Source organism: Vespa mandarinia, chromosome 9, assembly GCF_050613455.1.
Source record: "Vespa mandarinia isolate Hongniang chromosome 9, ASM5061345v1, whole genome shotgun sequence".
Classification (NCBI taxonomy): Eukaryota; Metazoa; Arthropoda; class Insecta; order Hymenoptera; family Vespidae; genus Vespa; species Vespa mandarinia.
The window spans coordinates 8,986,998-9,001,883 of record NC_140818.1 but is presented as its reverse complement, the minus strand read 5'-3'; the positions used below and the strand labels follow the sequence as shown (position 1 = coordinate 9,001,883).

Below are 14,886 nucleotides of genomic sequence, written 5' to 3'. Positions count from 1 at the left end.
TCGTGACGTAATCGAGCACGTGTACTCCGTCATGTACCCTTCCCAGGTGGGGTCGAAAACGTCACGGATACCAACCCCCTCCCCTTCTCTCTTCTTCGGTCTTCTCTCCTCTCCTCTCCTCTCCTCACTTCAGGAAGACACGCCCTCTCCATCGATCCTGTTGAACCCTCCTTCATTCATGAGAACTCTGGTACCAGGGCGACGAACCGCATGGTTCTACCTGGTATCTGGAACAAACGGACGATTTTCCTTGAGAGCGAGGCTAAAGGCCGGTCTTCGTGTCCTCATCGAGCACCACAGCGCGCCAAGACGTTCGGTTAGTGCTTCGTTAATCGGATCTCTTAACGTAGGTCAGCATTTTTATTCTTATACTTCAATTATCTTTTTAAGCAATTATTAAATAATAGTACTTTAGATAAATGGTATTTAGTTCTTACCTAAGGTATTATTCAACGTGGAATTTTTATAGATCATTCGATATTGTTTGACTAATCATCCCAGTTCGATTCTATTTTTTCGGAGCTTTTTTCAACTAATAACGATTGATTATTGTCACGTATAGTTCGAACGTTCAACACACCGGTTATAAATAGGAGCTCGCTCGAGAAACCCTCGTCCGAGCTCGTCAGCTGATCACATATTGACAGTTCGATAAGTTGCCTCGAATGCACCGTTCAATCGTCGAAACTGCTATTCGTACAATTAGTCGCGCCTAGGTGGACGAAGAGTGAAACGTTATTAAAGCTTACTGGAACTAAAAGAGTTGTTAGAAAAATGATATTAAAATGAATTAAAGCCAGAGCTAAGGAAGAACGTCATATAAGGAAGAATCGTAAGTGCCTTTGCTTGACTCTCCGAAGTAGAAGAACAATAGTGATCGAAGATTCGATTCAGTTTACTCTTGGAAGTCAATAGCTTCGTGACAGAAAATTACGAAAATGGTAATTAGGAAGGTAACGGCGACGTGACGACTATGCGGCTTATTCATACTTCGTAGCCATGGCGATCCTGCACTACTGATAAAACAACAGTACACACTGTAATGTGCTTACGCGGAATAGGGGGAAAACACGTTGCTTACCGGGTGTCACGAAAATCGGGACACATTGTGCGACAGACGGCATTAAAGTGAAGCGCCAAACGGAAATCTTTCCTTCGAATCATTGAGCTTTACTACTTAACTTAAACGAACTTAAACGAACGAATCAAGTGTTCGATGGCAATTCAAACTGCGTTTCAATTAGAAGGATAACGCGTTAATTAGGTGAAATGTAATTACGAATAAACACAATGTTTTTCTATAAATCGAGAAAAGTTCCGATAGCTTGATGACATATGGTCGTTTCACGTATATGAATCGTTTTGCTAGAATCTCGTATCTGGCCATATGGTGCGTTATCCTAGATTCGAACGAAAATTAACAATACGTAAAAATATTTGTACGATAGTAATACGTTAGACGGAGTAGGATTAAGACGGCGCAGGATCGATAAAAGGATAAGTGTTAGAATAATACTATTCCGATTCAAATTTTTGCCGAAATTTTAATAAAAAAATAAAGAAAAAACACAACTTCTTCGCACGATCATATTTCCCAATCGAATTTGACGTACGAGACACGTAAAGATAATCTTATAGATAAAAGTAACACTATTTTTGTGTGGTACCATCGCGTTCACGTCTCACGATCGACCGTCGCTTACGTTCTTCCTTAACAATGGATCCTATTTCGAGAGAAATGAAAATCTCTATGGATTCTGCAACGCGAACTGAACGACCTTGATGGACGATTTACCTTAAGAAAGATTCTCCTCTGATGAATTCTTCGATGATCTTCATTATTTGTACGCAGTCGATGATTTCTTTTCTTTTTTCTCGATCACCTTTCGAGTAAAACGTAAATCAAGACTTGAAGGAAGGAAAGAAGGAAGGAGAGAAAAAGAGAGAGAGAGAGAGAGAGAGAGAGGGGGTAAAATAAAAAGAGAGAGTGAAAAAATATAAATCTTCTCGCGAAACGTCTTCTTCATTTTTTCTCTTGTTAATGTTAATTTTCAATGGATATTATCCGATCGACTGGCCGATCTCTTCTTCTCAGACTTGTCAAATTCTTGAAATTTGTATGTTCCTTTGGTCCGACGATTGCAGCAACGACGAGAGAGATAAAAAGAGAGAGAGAGAGAGAGAGAGAGAGAGAGAGAAAAAGAAATAAATAGATAGAAGGAGAGATAGATAGATAGATAAATAGGCGGAGAAGAGAAAGAAAGAGAAAGCGTAGGAATCGAAAGAACCGAGACGTATGTGCGAGCGGCGAGCACGAGAAGCAACGGAAGCAGAAGAAGGTCCAGACTCAACGACGATGACGACGAGGTGCCGATGAAGAAGAGAAGAGGAAGAAGAAGATGAAGAAGGGGGCGCAGCAGGATGCGCCGTTTTGCGTAGCGAGCGGTGTTGTTGGTTTGATGGTCGCGGGACCACTGCGCCCTCTCCGTCTTCGCCCACCTAGCCCTGCCCCTCGATATCAACCCCCGAGACCCCGCAACGGCCGAAGGATCGACTTGTCTCCCTTCTCCTCTGCGCTGCTTTCTCTCTCTGACACAGGCGCAACACGCGTCCACACACACGCGCACACCACTAGATTCTCTTTCTCTCTTTCTCACTCGCACTTTACCCCCACCAAAGCGATCGCGTAGCAGCTTACCCTCTTACTCTTCCCTCGCGAGAGAATGCTGGCCTCGAACTCCACTACGGTTCTCTCCTATGTTCATCCGAAAACGTTTCTGGTGGGGGATTGCTGTTGCTACCACCCCTCTCGCGCATTTTCCGCGACAGTTCGGGAATGGCGATGCTGTGCGACTGTTTGCGAGAGAAGCGCAAGCGTCACCCAGAAAATCAAGCCCCTCGTGTGTTCTTTCTCCCTCTTTTACCCTCTTTCTCTCTCTCTCTTTCTCTCTCTCTCTTTCACACACACTAATAGTCCTCGTATCCCGAGCCACTTCAGGATTTCTCCCCTTCTATTTCCTCCTCCTTCTTCTCATCCTTCTTCTTCTTCGTCTTTTTCCTCTTCTCTCTTTGTTTCAGCTTCGCCTCCCTCTGTTTATCGTACGTTCGTCTTCGTCAGGTGAATACGAACCTACAAATTTACCTATCTTCGTTCAAGGGCGTGCAATCTCTCTCTCTCTCTCTCTCTCTCTCTCTCTCTCTCTCTCTCTCTCTCTCTATTTCCCTCTCTCTCCAACAAGCAACCTTTGCGTTGGACATCTCTCTCTTTCTCTTTCGAATGATTCCTCCCTTCCTTCCTATCAATTCTATTCGTTTGATTTTCCCCCCTCTCTTTTTCTCTATCTTTATCTATATTATCCATATTATTTATAAAAAAGAAGGATCGATAAAAGAGGAAATTACTAAAAATGTCATAAAGTTCATCAGTAAAAAAAAGTATCAAGAAAATAATTTTGTTGCTTTGTATTCTAATTCTTTTAAGTTCTTTTTTCTTCTAATTGGATTTTGGTATAGTACAATAAATATTCTTTCGTCTTCTTTCAACTCCGTATTCCTTTTTCTTATATTCTTCGATAGATATCCTCATTTCAACCCCCAGGTTACCCAGAAACGAAATTCCTCTCGCCATTCTACTCGTGTCCTCCGTTCGTCTTCGAATTCTGGCCGCGTACTTGACGCTCTTCGGATACAAGATCTTCGACGATGAGTATTTCGATGGAGAAACGGAGATGATAAATTTATTTCTGTTCGATATACCTCGTTCGAATGCCATCGTGATTCTGCTCAACTAACGAAAATAGCAATGATAAAAGATAATACTCGATTCTTTCTTTTTATTCTCTGAGGACAATCGATTCAATTCCATACGATTACGAGAGGAATTCTTTATGTTACAGTTTTCTTTTTTCTTCTCTTTATTTTTTCTTTTTTTTTTTTTACGAGAACATACTGAATATAATAATCTTTTCGTTCGAAGCACGGACTTCTATTTATGAACGCTATACTGGCTCGAATCGCGAGTATACAACGGATCGTAGAGTTTCGGTATACGAGCCCATTATCCACATTTGATACGCGTACGTTATATGTCGTACGTGGTTTACCGGTAACAATGTAGGTACACTTTGTAGTGTGTTCTTGTGGGTATTCATAGGGTATAGGAACATAAATTTCCATGCGAAATCAAATTTTGGCATAGTTGTATCGAGTATGCGGTCAAAATTTGTCTCTTTGATTTTGCATTAGAAAATTAAATACTTTCACTTCCATCGATAAGCATTTAAAATGAATTTCTCAAAGGATTTCTTAAACAATTGGAAAATTCTTTGAAAAATACGTTGTTAACTTGACGTTCACTTACGGTTCGCTGAGCGTAAAGCTTGATTATAACTTTACGGAAGTAGGAAGCAGGAAGTAGGTAGTGTAAAAAATGACGATGGAGCAAAAACACCGTACTTGAGATCCCATGGGACAACTTCTGGCTTGTTGAGTCTCCTCAGTGTTATAAATATGTATTAGAGGATTGAAGAACGTCTCGCACGGAGCAACTCCGCTCCATCTCTCGTATAAGAGGCAATTCGTACGAAGATTACATTTGTGGATACAATGTTAAATGTGACGTATAAAATATAAGCTTATAAAAGAATAATGAGGAAATATATTTTACTATTTTTCTTAGCTCGAATAATGAGCTATCTTTTGTGGTAATTTTTATGATAGAAAAAATGATAAACAAAACTTGGGTAGCATAAAATTGCAATGTGGTGATCAGTAAACACTAATTACGTAAGCGAAGTGAGCGTCTAATAGCCACCTGCTGTTAGATGACCGGAATCCCTGTGGCTCCAGCAGAGTGACGAGAGAAAGAGAAGAGAGGGAGAGAGAGAGAGAGAGAGAGAGAGAGAGCCAACAGGATTTGTGTATCCAGGGGATAAACACTTTGACGGTAGGACAACAAACGTATCCTTCGGATGTGACTGGTACCAGCTAGAGTTATCCGCGTGCCATCAAACAGGAAATTAATTGCGGTAGCTCTCGAGTATTCTCTTACGTAGCTTCCGCTACCTAATCGTAAAGTTTCGAAAATAAAACTTTCAATGTTTTTTTCTCATCCATTTAACGAGATCGAAAATGCAACCCAGTAAAAACAATATTTTTCACTGTAAGATTTCATGAAAAATGAATGCTGTTCGGTAACGAGCGGGCCACCGATTCGTGACCGCTGGCAGCGATCCAAGCGAGCTGCACCTAGCATCAAAAGGATTATTTTGTATGTTTAAATTAAATTGCCGGAAGCAAGGACTCGTTGTCGTGGTTGGCTTGGCAGAGGTGACGATTGCCATGTCGAAAAGGGAATTGGCTCCGAGGTTTTGGGCAATTCCGAACGATCACGAAATTCTCCCTTTGTCCCGCTATTGAATTTTTTCCCTACCAAACCAACGATCGCTATTCGATACAAATGTTCTTCTTTTCAATCGAAAAAATTCCTTTCTGATCGATATTACGAATTTTGACAATTACAATAACGAGAAATTTACACGAAAGACGAATCTTTTTGAACATGTGAATGAAACGAAAAAACTGTTGATAAAGAGTACACATCGTGTGGGTCGATAGAATTCGGGCCATGGCCTCCTTGAAAGCCCTGGATCCCCACGACGGAAATGGACTAGACTTTCGTAGATGTGGCTGCGTGCTACGAAAATGATGTAGGGGAAGGAGAAAGAAACAAGGAGGAGTCTGTAGGGAAAGACGGCGATAGCGAGTGTATCGGGGTAAAAGAGAACCGAGGGGATGCTAGCGAGTAGGAAAGAAGGTAGAGAGGGTAAGAGGGAGATAAAAACTACGAGTCATCCGATAGAAAAGAGATCAGAGGGAAAAACCAAGAGAGAAACAATAAAATAGGGGGAAGAGAAGAATAGCAGGACGGTGAGTGTGACGGAGTTAAGAAGGAAAAAAGAGAGCATCAGAATTTGAGGTGGTAAAAGGATGGAAGATATCAAGAGGAAGAAAGATGAGAAGAGCGAGAGCGAGAGAGAGAGAGAGAGAGAGAGAATGGGGTTGAAGAAGGAAGAGGAGAACGATGGAATAGAGGGGTAGTGAAGAGCACGAGCTAGTAAATAGAGGGATGAGAAGAGAAAGAGAAGTACGATCCAACAAACGATGGAAAGAGAGAAAGAGAGCGGGATGCTGGGGTCGCTAGGCAACCCCCATGAGCCGGGAGAGGTACACCCTTATTGCCTTTCCAATTTTGGTGGTTCCCATGCACCTATCCCCACTCATTCCGCGAGCGATACCGACTGTCAAGGCTGCATTTGGAGCTCGACATTCGGACGAATCGATAAAATTCTAACCTGCGTGTCCATTGTACTTTCGAAACCATCGCTAAAATGATATTGTTGTTTCCGTTAACTATACGATTGAAAATCCTTGATAAAAAGTATGTTTGATTCGTTAACGATATTTTTTTCTTTGATCGTAGAAAATTTATTCAATAGTTAAAATATTTTATTTTCGAAAATCGTAACTTTATTTTCATTACAAAAAGAATATAGATCAACGATGACCGAACCTTTGTTACTTACATCTCACTGAAAGCATTTCTTTCGGTCAAAGTACATTGGCACGAGGGAGCAGGGCCAAAAGTGAGAAAGAATGAATACGGAAAAAGAGAAAACGAGCGTGGATGAGATCGTCGAGTTTGTTCCGAGGGTGAAAATCCGTCGAGACTTCTGGCGTCACACCGTCTAGCATGTTCACTCGTGGGACGGCGACCTCGTGATTGCTCGCAAGAGAGGGGAAGAAAGATAAAATTTTGGATCAGCTGTAGGTTTTCTCTACTACTGGCTAGAACGGCCGACAACCTTCCCTTTACCGAATCGCCGGGGAATGGATCCCTACTTATCGTTTCATCATGCCGCTAACTAAAGAAAAACACTTGAGAAAAATGATTACGTTCGATCGTCTACGATTCGTTACTTTACCTCTTTAGGCTGATATTCTAAGCGGTTTATATTATAGGCTCTTTTAAGGAATACATAAAGGAGTACTTTGTAAACAATCGTACAAGAGTTTCACTTTGAGTTTTATCCATTGAATTGAATTTTCTAAAACTAAGATAGACGTTACAATTTTATTAGATTTAAACATATTTATTATTATTCAATTTGATTTGCATCTTTCTTAATTTCCGCAGTTATTGCGAAGGAAGCTTTATTTGTAACAATGAGAAGTTATCTCCTTTCTTCTCTTGCAACGTTATATACATACGTAATAACGATAAGAAACATTCTTGATAATGAGCTTCCGAGAGGGCGAGGTCACAGAGAATAGCCGTTCTTCAATATCGGGTTTCATTCCGTCTAAACATCCCTGATATCCCGTAGTTTAATTTGATTCTCGAAAACATCCTCGATCTCTGCGCGTTTCTCATTACTCTCTCTCTCTCTCTCTCTCTCTCTCTCTCTCTCTCTCTCCCTCTCTCTCTCTCTCTCTCTCTCGCTCTTTCTTTTTCTGACGAGTTTGCGCGAGCATCTCGTTGGCGTCGAAAAGAAATTCACCAACACCGCTATACACTTTATAACGGAATAGCAGTCGTCTCGTTTTAGAATGTGGGGATTTAATTAAACGACGAAAATCAGAAAATAAGGAGATGGCTAAAAAAAGAGAAAGAAGACGAAGAGATAGAAGACGCGAGGTTTCATAACGAGAACGCAAGAAGAAAAGAGAAGAGAAAAGAGAAGAGAAAATAGAAGAAGGCAAAAAGGGGATGGTTCGGAGGGTGGTGGAGCCCTTTCGTTCGTTTCGCACCCATCCATCGATCGATAATGCGATCCGGCAAGGGTGCATCGAACGAATCGGAGAAATAAGGGCTGCTTTCTCCGATGTTGGCTGGTGCTCCTCTAGCAGGAGTCTGGGAGAGGGGGACCAACTTTTCTCTCTCTCTCTCTCTCTCTCTGTTTTTCTCGACTCCACCCTCACCTGTCGGTTAACACGGACTAGGAAGGTGGAGTATATGCGGCAACGGGCCATCCAGCGCCGGCACCAGCAGCAAGGTTACTCACTTTCCCCGTGCGTACTACCGATTCCTGCGTGAGTACTCGCGCGCGAGCGCACACTCACACAGTAGGATCACACTTAGTTGTATGTACGCCTGCCTACTACCGTACCTACCGATTACTTGCGAGGATACGTGAGAGAGAAAGGGAAAGAGAGTAAGTGTAAGGTTGTGTAAGAAAGAGAGGGAGAGTAAATGAGCGTGAGTAAGAGAGAAAGAGAGTAGTTGGCGTTCCAACGAGAGGAGACGCGAAAAGCTCGTTCCATAGACACCACCACTGGAAGCAGTGATGAGAAAGGGAGAGAACGGCCGCGGTGGCTGTCGGCTACGGTGGTAGCGATAACCATAGAGGGGTCGCAGATCGATGGAGCAGTGACGTCACAGGGTGCGGGAAGCTGCGTCTCCATGGTGACCGCCAACAGACCCGGCCGCTCTCCTCTCTATCTTTCGCTCTTTCTCGCTCTCTCTCCCGCTCTCTCTCTCTCTCTCTCTCTCTCTCTCTCTCTCTCTCTCTCTCTCTCTCTCTCTCTCTCTCTCTATATATATTTCTCTCTCTTTTTCTCTCTCTTTTTCTCTCTCTTTCTATGGACCGTCCAACGGGCTTGAAATTTTATTAAATTTCATTTCTGCCCGCTACATCTCTCCGTTTCTTTTCCTCTCTCTCCCCCTCCACTCTCTCTTTCCTCTCTCTCTCGGTCTTTCTCGCTACCGACTCTTCTTTCCTTTCCTCACGTCTCTTTGTCCTTTCGAGCTTCTCGTTCCACCTCTCTTTCTGTTTTCTCTATCTTTGTCCCACGTTTTCTCCTTCTCTTCCTACCTTTACACGATAAGCTCGTGCTCGCTCGCTCTCGTATTCTCGCTTCTCCACCTCCCGGTTACTCGTCCCTTTCCATGGCGCTTTTACGCACGAGAAGAATGCACGTTCTGCTGTTACACCGAGCAAAAAAAGGAAAACAAGAATACGAGCGCGACTATAACGACGAAAAGGTATAGAGAATATATATTTGGCATTAATTAGTAATTCTCCCGTTTTACGTCGTAGCCATTTTTCGATTTTGTCGATGGACGATATTGCGAATGTCAAGTCGTTTTCCCTTTCCATATGACAACGATCGATCTCTCTAATGTTAGGTCGGATCAGTTATTGACACTCGTACTAGCAAGATACGCTATGTCGATTATAAATAACGACGTTGTCACGATCGACGATCCAATTTGAAGTTTATTTAAATTGTGTCATATTCGAGAAATAAATGAAAATAGATGATATAAAGTATGAAAATATTATCTCATAGAGATATCTACAGGCAGCGAAGGAAAAATGATTTTGATAAAAAAAAAAGAAAGAGAGAAAAAACACGTAATTAAAGCAACAAAGAGAAGATGGGTTATCAGCCTGGTATCATTGATTAAAGCTTCCAACATCCGTTACGATCTTCTGTCCTTTTCTCGGAAAGTTGGACCGCCCGTTCTTCGTTCGTTCCCTTTTTCTTATCGTTGTTCTATCGAACGGAATATCAGCTCTTTTAAAAAAAGATGCTACCAACTCACGGGACATTTTTTTAAATTAAAAAGAACGATCGATCATACTCTAAAGCTTTTGTAAATCTATTTTACATCTTACCGTAATATCGTGTTTAAATTTGTAGAATATGTTTATTAACGCAACGAAAAGGATTTTAATATGCGGTCTCGAGTGGAAATATCGAAATTAGCGAATAAATTTATAGGAAGGGACGAAACGAAGAAGTTCGATAGAATCCATTGGATATAATATTAATACGTCGTCGATCGAGAGAAACTTTAACGGGATAAAAGTAAAATCCGCACGATAGAATTTACATGATACTCGTACATCGAGATACGACCTAACGCTTAATGCCCAACTAAGAATGACTCTTAAATAATTATCCTGAATTTATTAAAAATATTTTTAAAGGCCGTTCATATGACTAATATTATAACACGTTAGATCCTTGACTAATTATATTCACAATGATTTCGACAGTGACCCATCGAGAATGTCGTTATAATTTTTGCGACCACTGTACCTAGACCTCGCTTCGTGGGCAGAACGTTGAAGGGAGTACAGGAAGATTCAAGAGAGAGAGAGAGAGAAGGGGGGGGGGAGTGGAGAGAGAAAAGCACTTAGAATGAAAAAGGAAAGAGCATACACGCGTAGACTCGCACTAAAGTGAGAAAAAGTGAGGAAGAAAGGTAGACAGAGAAAGAGAGAAAAATAGAGGGGTCTGTGGCTGGGCTTGGTGGAGGAATATAAGGGTGAGAGCGAGAGAGAAAGAGAGCTGTTGCCGTTCGGTGAGTTGCCCGGTGAGGGGGTGTGTTTGGTCCGGGAACTCACGGTGATGCTGTATTGATCCGAGTGCACGAGCGGAGCTAAAGTAAGCCGAGGCTGGCAGAGCGTTGCCTTGGCAACTCCGTCCCTCATCCCTCAGGACTTTCCAGCGGTCGGACCAACCCTTCGTACCGAAAACCACCCCCGAACCACCCTTCTCTCTCTTTCTCTCACACTCTCTCGTTTCGTTATCTTCTCTTCTTTCCATCTTTCCCAACGCTTTATCAACGACTCTCTCTCCTACATAGGTCGATCTAGAGGTGTTAAACGCAAAGCGTACGCAAAAGACACGCATACTATCCAAGAAAAATCACACCCACACCTACACGCACAAGTCATGCACAAACGCGTTATATACTTTTTCCAGAATTGCCCCTTCCAGAATCCTTCGATACGCGGTTTTTCTTTTGGTTTTGCGGAAATAATCTCGTCTCCAGGAGGAAGAGAGAGAGAGAGAGAGAGAGAGAGAGAGGAAACACGATAAGCCAACCCCTACTTGGTCGTCCTACGTGAAGGCTAGCAGTCTCCACCTTCGCGTTTAGGTACGCGACGTTGCTCGCGGTTCTTCTCCTCCCACATGGGCCACCACGCCATCGTACCCTGTATGTTACGTTACAATTGGCTTCGAGCAGCTCTCTCTCTCTCTCTCTTTTCTTTACCCTTAATCCAGCCCTTTTTTCTTTCCCTGCCTTCCTCACGATTATTCGGCCACCTCTTCTTTTGATATAATAACGAAAATCTTATAAACGATCGTTGTCGTGTTGTGGAACAAGCAAGAGATAAAGTTTCACGAAATTTTAAATTATGTTCTCTTGAGCTTCTTCGTGATTAAAATGACTGATAACGAATAGTTTCTTGAGTACTACTTGAATTCTAATAAAATTGATGATGCTGATAAGGTAAAAATAGAATTGTAAAAAAGTTTTGCTCTGCAACAAGGAAATATCATAGAACGTACTCATTGCGAATGACGAACCCTCGACCGTCTCGTACGCGACAGATGCAACGAGCAATATGGCTTGGTTTAACGCGAGACCCGTCGTCGGTTTTGATTCCAGCATTATTATGCCGACGAGGCGATCAGGTATAACGCAGAACGGAATGCGTCAGCTGTCGATCCGTTCGTCGTCCTCGTTACAACTGTCTTCTCTACTAGCCCTACATCGTTCCTGCAAATTGATATGTCATGTTACAGCACGTCGTTCTATATCCTGTTTCCCAATATTAAATACCTTTACGAACTATCAGTAACTCGAGTAACTTTGATAATTCTTTCGATAAAATTGAAAGATTTCACAAAGGATTAAAATTTAAAGTTCAATGATAAGTATCGACTTATAGCGATTTTACGTCGAACCTGATTCGACGAGTTATTTTTTATCGTACGAATGTATTAACATTTATATCTTTGATCCTATGAAAATGTTGAGACGTCAATGCTCTACGTAAGAAATTTAATTTGAAACTTGTTTCGAAGGAAAGAACAAAATGGATCGATTTTTGGAAACTTCTCTTTCGAAATTAAAAGGCGGGAATCCTTTGGATCGAATTTTTTTTCCATCCATGTATCCAAAGGGTAAATGTGACAGATGTTTCGCGACCTTGAAAGTTGCACAAACATACGACAGAGTTCGCCAGGTATTGGTCCAGTGCAGCATCTTCCGACTCTGATTCTCTCTTCAGGAGAATCGACGAACTAAAACGGGGTAGTTTTGGATGCAATCTCTGCGCAGGACGTTCCAAACAATAAACGCGTGCGTGCTCGCGGAAACGATATCGCTACGTTTACGCAGAATAATTTCGTTAAAAAAGAAAATTATCCTATCGAAAATTATCCTTTTGGAGAATCGTAATGGGAAAAGCGGTCGTACGATCTCATAGATAAAAATAGAAATCAAATAAAATCGAGAGAGAGAGAGAGAGAGAGAGGGAGAGAGAGAAAGATATTTTTATTGAAGATCCAAGCAGGGCTGTCGCGTGTCCTTCGACGAAAATAAAATGGCAGTGATTTGGGCCGTTGATTACAGTCGAGATGAGTGACATTATCATAAAAGGACATGATAATCTAAAAGAATATTTTTAAGGGGTTCCATCCTACGTTTTATTTTCTAGAAGAGAGAGAGAGAAAGAGAGAGGAGAGAGAAAGAGAGAGAGAGAGAGAGAGAGAGAGAGAGAGAAAGAGAGACAGAAAGTAAAGATATCATTTTGCGTTAAGATGGCTTACTACGCTCTCGTACGGAAAAAATGTTGCTGACTTTCTTCTCGTGACATAAGAAGAGTTCGAGGATCCTGCGCGGTCGCACATGACGGGAAGGCGAAAAGAAAAATAGTCGGTAAGTATAATAGTATTTTATCGATCACGTCAGGTCGCGTTTCAATGATTCGTTAATTGTGTTAAGTTATACGGACGTGAATTTGTAGATAAAAATATTCATCAATTCAAGATCGAGGAAAGTCTCGGGGCTCTTCGGAGAGATGAGGTCGTACGACGGGGAGAGTAGTTCGACCGAGGACGATGACCGTAGAGAAAGTATACCTTCCGAAGCTCATTTACAGCAAGGATCCTGGCAACGTTCTGCGTCTCATCCTACCTGGGCTTGGGAACATCGTGCTGCTGTAAGTTGAGAAGAGTTTAATACATTCTCTCGTTTAATACATTCTATGTATTCTTGTCTGATGCATCGACGTTTAACAGCATCCATTGGCTCCACCGTCGGCAGCATCCCTCGAGTCTATGTACTCCACACCGGGAGTATCTCATCCGAGTGTTTCCGGCCCACCAACGAGTTACTCGACCACCGAACATCCTGCATCGGCGGCGGCGGCTGCAGCTGCGGCAGCAGCGGCTGCGGCTGCGGCGGCTGCTCCAGGACGAAGGACTCCTTTGGGGACCGTAGGTCTTGGTGGATTTTATTTTCAACAGCAACCACAACCACACGCTTCGTCGAGCGCTTTGTCCGACGAAAATAGGCCCGATCACGAGAGGTAACGAATCGAGAGACTTCTTTTTCCATGGTTTTTTACTTTTTCTTTTTTTTTGTTTTTTGTATTTTTTTTTTTTTTTTTTTTTTTTTTTTACTATAGACCAGGAGCATCCAGACTCAATTGTCCGCCAAAATCAAAGACCACTCGTCAAGGGAAAAGCGTTCGATTGAATATAAATGCGAGGGAACGCAGAAGAATGCACGATTTGAACGACGCTCTGGATGAACTTCGTTCGGTCATTCCATATGCTCATAGTCCGTCCGTAAGGAAACTTTCAAAAATCGCCACCCTTCTTCTGGCGAAAAATTATATTCTGATGCAGGGTAATACTTTTCCAATCGATCAAAAACAAATGACATTTATTATATTAATTTATTGTACATACGTATGACAAAAGCAATAGTGAGAGACGATTTATATATTCCCTTTTTGATAACCAAGATGCGAGACCAAATGAATATGGAAATTTTAGGAAACGCGTTAGAAGAGTTAAGAAGAGTAATAGCCGTCTTGCAATCGCCCCATGCTCATACCACGGCTTTACCACCTACGCCTGTCTCCTACGATCTTCTTCAAGGATTCCCTGGAAAATTGTTTCAAGGCGTACAGGAAATGCAAGGACTTCCTGCGGGTGATCCACAAGTTGTAACGTCAGGCGGTCCACCGACCGACGCTACCGTTGCCAGTGGAGAATCGAATTAATATTTTTTTAAAATTTTCCTCGACTCTTTCATAGACATATTTCATACATTGATAGGTGCGATCATTGGTCGAACGAGACAAAATTCTATATATAAATTAGATTTCGTTTTGATATATCGAAATGATCTTTCGACTCGCGCGAACAAGTTGATCTCTTAATAGAAATATAAATTGAAAAAGTAGCAACTATATAATATAGGATTAAGGATTAAGCGAACGAAAGTATTAGATGATAAGTTTTAATCCGTTGGACGAATAACTCTAACGTAAAATCTCGCAAGAGAAGATTTATAATTTCTCTTCGATTTCGATTTAGATAAGCGCAGGTAATTTTTCAACGATATTCGTTCAAAAATTGTTAAAGTATAATCGAGAGCACATCGAGGGTTGGATCATACTATCGTTGATAGCCTTAAGACGAAAGTTAGCGAAAGTATTAATAATTAAGAATAAGAAGTATTTTCTAGTCAAAAGGAAAACACCTAATCGAGCAATAAGATGACGTGCGTGATTTAGTCTTTCTTGTCAAGGGACAAAGGTCATGCAGGACGATAAACGAAACTTTAAAGTCCAGCCTGCAACACGATAGTCAATATAGGATGTGATATATGTCGAGGTATTCCAGTCATAGAGTACATAAAGATATTAAATATTCATATACATACATACATATATATATATATATATATATAAAAATGCATAAATATATTTAATAATTTAAAGGAGCAATCAGTTTACAGCTTATTTATATACGCAATATATTTATTAAGAGTTTATTGCATATATTGTG

General features: G+C 41.5%; 1 protein-coding gene across 3 annotated transcripts; it reads left to right on the top strand.

Moving 5' to 3' along the window:
- The first annotated feature begins 238 nt into the window (after nucleotides 1-238).
- Nucleotides 239-14,753, top strand: Oli (basic helix-loop-helix family member olig). Of its 3 annotated transcripts, XM_085659249.1 has the most exons (6): nucleotides 239-350; nucleotides 12,625-12,742; nucleotides 12,831-13,025; nucleotides 13,105-13,394; nucleotides 13,494-13,717; nucleotides 13,867-14,753. In XM_085659249.1, the coding sequence occupies exons 3-6, from the start codon at nucleotides 12,885-12,887 to the stop codon at nucleotides 14,094-14,096; spliced, it is 885 nt and encodes a 294-aa protein (XP_085515375.1). In that variant the 5' UTR covers nucleotides 239-350; nucleotides 12,625-12,742; nucleotides 12,831-12,884; the 3' UTR covers nucleotides 14,097-14,753. The 3 variants fall into 3 exon arrangements, with proteins under 3 accessions (XP_085515375.1, XP_035717977.1, XP_035717976.1); XM_035862084.2 differs by lacking the exon at nucleotides 239-350 and having other exon boundaries at nucleotides 12,152-12,742; nucleotides 12,854-13,025; XM_035862083.2 differs by lacking the exon at nucleotides 239-350 and having other exon boundaries at nucleotides 12,152-12,742.
- Nucleotides 14,754-14,886: the final 133 nt, after the last annotated feature.

Bases quoted from the DNA above. Each gene is read 5' to 3' on its own strand.
- Oli (XM_085659249.1), top strand. From the start codon at position 12,885: ATGAGGTCGTACGACGGGGAGAGTAGTTCGACCGAGGACGATGACCGT. The intron at 13,026-13,104 runs GTAAGTTGAGAA...GACGTTTAACAG, and splicing joins CTTGGGAACATCGTGCTGCT to CATCCATTGGCTCCACCGTC. The intron at 13,395-13,493 runs GTAACGAATCGA...TTTTTACTATAG, and splicing joins AATAGGCCCGATCACGAGAG to ACCAGGAGCATCCAGACTCA.